Source organism: Vollenhovia emeryi, unplaced genomic scaffold (assembly GCF_000949405.1).
Source record: "Vollenhovia emeryi isolate VEMERY1.0 unplaced genomic scaffold, V.emery_V1.0 DF939299.1, whole genome shotgun sequence".
In the NCBI taxonomy this organism is placed as follows: Eukaryota; Metazoa; Arthropoda; class Insecta; order Hymenoptera; family Formicidae; genus Vollenhovia; species Vollenhovia emeryi.
The window spans coordinates 93,561-102,649 of record NW_011967067.1 but is presented as its reverse complement, the minus strand read 5'-3'; the positions used below and the strand labels follow the sequence as shown (position 1 = coordinate 102,649).

General features: G+C 40.5%; 1 protein-coding gene across 1 annotated transcript in view; it reads left to right on the top strand.

Annotated features, from left to right (window-relative positions):
* LOC105558968 (circadian locomoter output cycles protein kaput) overlaps positions 1-9,089 on the top strand; it is a 184,211-nt gene that overhangs the window by 101,126 nt on the left and 73,996 nt on the right. The window contains exon 3 of the mRNA XM_012006947.1: positions 6,171-6,289. Coding sequence (XP_011862337.1) covers positions 6,171-6,289 — 119 coding nt within the window. The remainder of the gene's footprint in view (positions 1-6,170; positions 6,290-9,089) is intronic.

Here is a 9,089-nt window from a genome sequence, read left to right as displayed (position 1 = left end):
TTGAAGTTTTACAACAAAACCGACAGCTGTCTTCGCGAGAAGACGCAATAAGATTCATTCTTTAATTCATTCGCAATTATTAGCGGGAGCTTTTACAGATATGATCGAGCATGCTTGGTTTGCATCGAAATTAATTCCTCTCGCTGATAATTGCAAATGAATTAAAGAATGAATCTTTATTGTGTCTTCTCGCGAAGACAGCTATCGGTTTTGTTGTAAAACTTCAACAGAATTTTGGATTCTTCGGATGAAGTTTTTCACTTGACGATAAATAAATTTCAATTTTCACAAATTTATTACTCCGAAACTAAGGCCTATTCAATCAAACGCCGGGACACGTAGGTATATCTTTTTTCACCTCCAGAATAACCAAAAAAAATTGGCATCGAAATCCCAGGGTGTCACCTGAGCTTCCCCTTGTGAGTTTTTGCGTACGATCAAGACCGTGTGCTTTAGTGAGTTTAATAGACTCACATTAATGACGTCATATCTGAGTATAAAATACTCACATAACTGAGTGACTCAGTATCACTTGAGTGTAAAAGGAAATCAGCTATTGATAGACAGAGAAAGAGCTACGAGGTAAAGCATGTTGTCTCTTTCTCAGGTGTGCAAACGTCTGCAGCCACAATGCGCAGTCTATATATACTATGTCTATGGTTATACGTACTATGGTAAAACTGAGGTCCAGGTACAGTATAACCAGTAGTGGCACTCGCTCTTTTGTTTCACGTTCGCGCCGATCCGTACTGCGCATTCGACATGTTTTTATTCTGACCAATCACAGGTGTGACATTGAAAAATTCGCAGTGTTGACGAATAACGCGTAAATACTTTTATACGTTGGAGCAAGTAATTACATTAATTACTTTTATTAGAACATTTTTTTTCATAGGCCATTTCCATTTACAATAAATAATGTATGCCAGTTCGTATGTGCCTTTCCTGGATACGATCCTGAAAAGGGCCCAGGCACTTTTAGCCGTTGATACACTGTTGGCGCGAATAAAAACATGGCGGAAAATTGAGAACGCCCAGATCAAAGGTGCCGACAGAGAGTGCAACTACTGGTTATACTGTGGTCCAGGCATTAATGAATAAGACGCTCATGGTGTAAGGAAAAGAAGGTGTGCTCTTAGAGAGGTTGAAATTTAGCATGTTCTGCGCAGACATGGTGACGGGCCAAATGAGCGCTGGCCCAACGCGCTCATTGGTTATTAGAGATGGATGCGCAAGAGCACACCTTGTTTTCCTTACACCATGAAGACGCCACCTCGATCCGCGTGCAACTTCAGATGGGTAGGCATTAATGACGCCGTGCGTACAGTTTCCTTTCGTTTTTCGAGAAGCCGCGCAAACATTTCACATCGTTCAGCACGTATCCCGCAAAAACGCTTCCGTTCGTCTTATCGTTACCGCTTCGAGCGTCCACGCGTGTTTCGTCGCGAAGGAGCTCCCTTGTTTCAGGAAGCATTAAGCGCATGGTCGTTAGACTCGAACGACCGGTGCCGTTGGTTCCCCCCGTCCGGGCAATCGAAAATCGGATTGCCCGATCGACCGGCGGTGACAGGACACGCACGTGCGTATGTTTCCTCGGGACATCACGGCCTTCTCGTCCGCCCGCGCATCCTGCGGTCATTCTAACAAAAGCGCTCGTCCTAATGCGGATCCTGTCTCAGAGGGTCGCGTGGCGGCGGTGCCGAGTGTCTCACGACATTGCGTGCGACTATTTACGAGCGACCGTTGCACCCTGCTCTCGCGCATCTCCCGGTGCACGCGTCGTTGCTCCGCGATGCTAACCACCGTCGGCTTAGTGCTTCTCGCTCGCGACAACCTTTCGAGTTCGCGACATATTGGACCAACCGCGGCTCTGTTTAACGAGAAGAAAATGGTCATTTCGGCATAATCTGTTGTCATTCGCCAATTAATTGTAGTTAATAGAACCGATAGAATTATTATTATATATTAACAACAGCCACCGCCATTACCATCATCAACAACAACAACAAGGACAACAACGACAACCACAACAACATCAGTAACGATAACAACAATTATGACTATTAAGAATAATTGTTGTTGTTGTTCCTGGTGCTATTGTTATTCTATTATACAATAATAATGATGTAATAATATATTATATGATTATTATTATATGTATTATAATACTTATTATTATACGGAGTGTACTAAAACCACCGGATATTCTTTTAATCATAAATTCTTTAGAAACTTTCAAGACAAAAATTCTAATACAAAAATGTCGAGGCTATAATAGTTTTTAAATAATAAGCGATTACATTTCACAAATGACAGGCCTGAGATTTCGCGCGCTCAGGTACGGCGATACGACAAGTGATAAAAATGTTCCTACGAATATCGCCCTTTTTAGCATAGTGACAACTTTCACAGACTTAACGATTCATTCTCGAATTAATTGTTTCTCTTGTTATCTTTAACCATTTCTTTTGTTAACTTTGTGTAACGTCTTATTAATTATAGGGAGGAGTTCACTGTGATGATCAGACTGATATCCTTCGATTTAGTCGATCTCCGATATACTGAGTGAACTTCGAATTTTCAATTAGATTCAATCTAGTCTCCTGCCTCTCTTTATCCTCAAGTTTTCAAAATAACCGGATCATCGTCTTCCAAAATATTTTCTGTCGCGTTAAACGGTGACTTTGGTTCTCGCTCGCTCGCGAAACACATAGGAACACTTTTATCACTCGTCATGTCGCCGTGCCTGTGTGCGCGAAATCTCAGACCTGTCATTTGTGAAATGTAATTGCTTATTATTTAAAAGCTATTATAGCCTCGACATTTTTGTATTAGAATTTTTGTCTTGAAAGTTTCTAAGGAATCTGCGATTAAAAGGATATTCGGTGGTTTTAGTACACCCTATATAATTAATGATATAATCGAAGCATTTTTCTCAGTGTACTATTAATACTTCAAGCAGATGAATAGTTACACTTGTATACAGCGATTGAGAGATCGAAATGATTTGTTATTCGCGTGTCATGTGAGAGTGAAAACTGCAAAGTGCACGAGGGTGGACCTGAACAAGTATCGTTAAGTATTCGTTTACGAATCGAGGGGATTTTAAATGGAACAGTGCTGAAAGGGATTTCGATGAGGGTTCGAGCTACGTTCGAGTACCTTCGATACCTAAAGCAAAATACTTAAGCATAAAGGATTTCGCGTACATACATTTGCACGCTCTACTTAAATATTTATATCTCAAGATAAGCCCCGCGCGTAAAACCGTCTCTTTGCTGCCTCACTCGTACTCGTACCGTAATTACCATTTTATTACACGGCGTAGAGTAATTTACGCGTCAGTGTAGATAATGGATCGCGAAAGTGGGCCGAATTTTTCGTCGAAAACGCGCGCGCCGAAGTTGCCCCTCCTCTCCTCCTCGCGAGAGCTCGAGGACCATCGATGTCCGAACAACTTAAGCGCAAACAGATTAACGGCGGGCCCGGGGAACGACGGCGGCGATACATACGTGACAGGATGTGAGCGACACTTCCTTTTAAACCCTATAATACACCGTCGATCTGTTACAGTTCCATACACCTGCTTGCCTCCTGCTTAATATGCGCGCCATAATTAGAACATACGAGACCACCGTCGTGTTAAATAATAAACCGGTCGCGTTAACGTCACCGTGACTTCAACATGCGAGCGCGAGACAAAGCGCCGGCTTTCCGCGTCTGTCCGCGCTACATTTGTGACATTGCACGGTGGCACTTTCTAACACGAAACGAGTCCAAGTAACGGAAGAGCGCGACGAAGCTCATCTTTTCGAAATCTCCAAAATCCGAAATCGCTCGTTTTACTTACAGGCCAGAATTATATCGCCTTCGATTCTTCGAGCATAACTAGTTTCAATGCGCGCGAATGAAATGTTCGAAAATTGTGGTGGATTTTGTCAAATTTTATTACCCTTCGTGTACAAAATGCGCTCGTTATCAGGTGTCCGCTGTAAAAATTTGAGCACATTCGATACACTGTGACAGAAGTTATGCACGGAAAACACCCGCTAAAGGTGATATAATTTCGGCCGGTACTGTAAATGAATTCACAACGTTAGGACGAGAGGCTTGTATGTATTTATATATGTATGCATATACGTTATATAGTATGTATATATATTAAACGATGTGTGCAGTTGTGTTCCTTTCTCCTTTATTCTCCGGTGAGAATTGGCAACGTAATTTAGCGACGCGTTGCAACTTGAATTTAACTAAAGTCTACCTGGATCGAAATGGCTTACGGATTTATTATATTATTATGGCAAAAAAAGACATTGATATCGATCATCGAGTCTACATAGAAACGTTGGCCGAATTTATATCTTTGACAGTAATCGCCTTAATTATCGCTGGCCGAGAAACATAAATTTGCGTTACGGTAAAAAGTGTCAGTCGCCCTTTTCAGTTGCCCCTTGCCGACGTCATCGTCACTCTAATCTCTCATAAAAATCTGCAAACTGCAAGCAACGTTACAGCGTATAATATGACAAATCTGATAACGGCTCGGTTTGTTACGGCTGACTTTAATGACTTTTAATCCGGGCAGTCGATGCGCGAACGATGTAACGCACCGCGCGACGAGGGCAAACTGAATTTATGTGATTCGAGCGAGTGTACCGATCGCCGGCCGGACGGCCAGCACCGGAAACACATCTTTGCTCTTATCGAGACACGATATTAAGTCCGTCGTTGTCCTTTTTCCACCAGTCGTAATCTCCAATCGGGATCAGCGATCGCCTATGCAAATCACACGTGAATATAATATCCTTCATGCGGCATCTTGTTTAAATCGACCGTTCGCTCTTTCTTTCTCTCTTTATACAAATATGTTCAAACTATCTTTATTTTTTTTTGCTAAACAAATTCAAAATAGAGACTAAAACAATCTACATAACTAATTGGAATATTCTTTAATGTCGCCAGCGGTAATTAACAACGTTAGTGTTTTCTTGACCGTACCTGGCATTTTTAATAATACAGAACATTTATTGCGAAATATATTACCTCAGATTGATCACAAATTCGCTTTGTAATATAATAAACTAACTATCGGTTTTCCACTGAGTGGCTCATAGTTCGAAGAACAAACGCTGCTAGCTTTCAGTACGATTTCGAGTAAGCGTCCACTTGTGAGCATCGTAAAAATCGCGTTGTAAATTCTCGGCTGACTAGAAACTGCGTAGCGCATTTTACTCCGTGGAAGAAAGAAATCGTAAGACTCGATTGTGATTGTTGCACGAGTGGCTGCCTCGTTTTCGCATTCGTGTGCCGAGGGATGATGGTTCCCGCTTAGCCCTCTAATCATTCCCGTGATTTACTGCCGACGCGATAAGAAAGGAGGCACGAGAGGGAGGAGAAGCATCTCTTATTGAGATCCGCGGACGAGTACGCCGCGAAACCGCTTGATTGATATTTAATTGCACCATCGAAATTATCCTACCGCTCTCTCCTTCCTCGCATGTTTTCAACGACGCTACCCCGACCTCCCATTTTTATCCCCGGTGTTGTATATCATCGCGTTAATGCGGCTTTTTTCCATACTGGAGCAACCATTTTTTTTCGCACTGTCGCCATTTCGTGCCTTGAAATTGCCAGGGAACATTAGAAATCAACTCGTCGAGGTCCCGGAGTAATTATTAAAAGCGTATTACAGGTATGCGAATAAATAAGCACATTAAGTACAGTTCGTCAAGACGCACGGAGAGAATTTTCTCTTACAATTTACATTGAAAATCGTGTAATCGTGATGGGAACTTATTTTTGAATGCATAGGTGAGTGAAATGTATAAGTCGTAACGGACAAGTCCTCATAAAAATGAATTATAAAGTTAAGATCTTCCGTATTTCTTGATTATTTGGAGAAATAAATATACTCGTATAACAAACAAAATCTGTTTTAGTATTTTCTCTATCGTTTTATACGACATATTTTCTATGATCAGGAATGGCTCTTTTTCATGTTTTAAGTGTCAAATCGGAAATAAAATTTGGATTTACTGAAATAAAAATCACATTTGGATTTATTTAACTTTTGTATTTACACGATAAAAAAATATACTTGTAGACGTTGCCCCGGCCTCCCCGACTTCCGGGCACGCATCTTTATAATCCACTTTACTCTGTTGCAGTAGTGATGCACAAGGATAAGGAGGAGAATTCGCACCACGACTCGCATTACAGGGCGAGAGAGCTGGCAGCGCTCGCTGCTTACGACCATCATCACCTCGACGGCGAAATGTTCCTACAGGTGAGTACTCGCGTACGCTCATTACGTAGAGCAGCCCCTATTTAACGGCCCCATTTGGGCGCGACCGAATTTTAAAAAGCGCACATCAGCTCGACGCGCTCGTATTTATCGCATGCCCCGGTGAGGGACACCTGCTTCCTCCTCGCTCCCGATCGATCGTCTCAATTCGCTAACCGTGGCGGAGGAATCTATCTGCCGCGAATGAGATCTCGTCCTCCGATCTACGCTCGGGAGACGAGCGACGACGAGACGAGCCGCTCGTGAAATATTCAACCGATTTGCGACGCGATGTGTCCTCGCTAACGGAAGTGTACGTCGCACGTTATGGTCCGATGGCCTTTTTCCGCGGTACAAATGTTTTGTGCGTGCATTTATACGTGCGTTTTAATTCTTTACGATTAGGAATCGAGCGGGAGACATCGGCCTTCGTGAAAGAAACATTGTGCACGGTGTGTAGAAATAACGTCGGTACTTACATGCGATCCCACCGTGCAAAATTTCCGCCAATCATTCAACCCTTTCACACAATAAGTGTCAGTTCACCTCTTATATACTCCAAGTAACGCGTTCATTGTTTTGTATATACGCAACAAACAGTTTAAAAAAGTTTTAGTTTAATTCTATAAAATATTTACTATTGTAAGATATAAGTTTTATAGCGAAGAAAATTATTTTAATCATTATAATCTACAATTTAAAAATATGTTATTTTCTATCTAATATCGTTTCCTTTCCACTCAAGAAAATTATTCTTAAACAATGAGCATTTACTTTTCTTGGTTGAATCATATAAAATTGCTTTATTTAGTTTTTCTTCCTTTAACGCGCAATATAATCTCATTTAAAGATTTGCACGTTGAAACTAAACATATTTCTAAAAGGAGAATATTCTTTTTTCTGTGCATAATCGAATTACTTTTCGTTCATTTCTTTTTACACTTTTTACACCATCTCGAGGAACAAGCAAAAGTATCAGCCGGTAGTCATGAAAGGGTTAATAAATGATGAGTCGGCGCTCTGTCGCATTAAAATGACACGAAATTTAATATTTGATATGCGTTACATTTCCTGTAAAGTTTTTGTTAAGAAAATCCCGGTTACATTTTCCTTTCCGATTGGCGTTAAATTTTAACTTGTTATTTCTATAACGCGCTCCCGTCAACGATTGTAATCTCTTAAACGCCTGTGCAAGAGGCGATTATGTCAACCCGCGTAAATAGAGGAAAAAGATTGCGCTCGAGCTATGGATTCTAATCGTTAAGGACCAATCAACCGCGATATGATAAGTCAGCGACTACAAACGATCGACTCCATTTCGAGCGGCGATATTATCTGCGCGATACATTCACCTGCCATAAGCACCGTCTACGATTCACGATTGATCGACGGTCGGCGGTGTGAGTGCATGCGAACAGATGGAGAGATGAATGAGCAGGCAGGAAAAGAGAAACGGGCGTGCTACCGAATGACGACCCGTGATTGGAACTGTCCGTCAGAAAAACGATACGATTCGACGTCACGTTTGAGAGGGACTAGCAGGCCGAGGGGCGGACGGGGGGCTTTCGTATATTATTTCGATGAAATAAAGGCGTGTAGCTGAGGCGAACTGCACGACGAAAATAGATACGTTTCCCGATCAATCCCGAACGTAATAGTCCGTCGCGTTGTATCAAGCGAGATAGTCGTTACATCAAATCGCGGATTCGAACATTGTTACCCTTTCTCCTCCCGAAAATAGACGACGACGATTGGCAACGAAACGATGACTGATGTCGCTATTTATTTGACATTAGAAATGAGACGTGCTCTCTGTACACTATTTTTAATTAGTCATATCAGTTGTAACGAGAATAAAGACTAACTGTCGCATAGTAAATAATTAAGCAATGTGAGAAATTAATAATCGACGCAACTGGCAAATGATAATTAAAGAAATTTATTTCGAAAATATCCTCATTAGACTCTTTATTGCGATAAATATAATATTAACACATGCTTCAGTGGCCCTAGAGTGTACACCCTCAGAAAGGATTTCTGTTGCTGAGACAAAAAATATTCTTGACGCATTTACATTTCTCATAACCCTCGTTCAGTATAAAAATAAGACAATATCAAAATAAAATCATTAATTCTTATTCTCCTCTATCGAATTAAAAAAGATTAACTTAATATATTGAGACAAGAGTAACTTACATAAATATAAGTTTATATATTCTTGCGTTTATAATAAATTTTCCCTCCCTTTTGGCATCACGGTATTCAGCAAAAGACGATACATACTATCATTTTATTCTAGATTTTAGAATTTCTCATTTAAGATAAAAATATTCCTTTCCCTACAATAAATATGATTGGCGCTATATCGATCATATTTTATGATACATTCAAGTGTAATAGCATTGGATCCGGAATTTTTTTCTGTGGGTGCAGCGAGGTCCAGTCTCAAACCCTGACTGAGGTAATATTTCTCGCAATCTCGCAATGAATTTCTTTAATTGAAATTTGCCAGTTGTGTCGAGTATTAATTTACTACATGTTATTTTTGTTTCTTTCCTTATTTTACTTCTGCAGAAGCATTTCCAAATCATGTTTTCGTACACATTACTTATCCACACGGAGACAACGTTTTCTTGAAATTTATCCTGAAAATCATGTAATCGTGGGGCAACGTGGCATTTTGAAGAATTTTATGAGTTTTTTTGAAATTTTACCATACTTTTCTAGTAATTATACTTAGTATACATTTTATTAGTAAAATATATGGCAAAATTTCAAGAATTATACCCTTATAAAGTTGTTC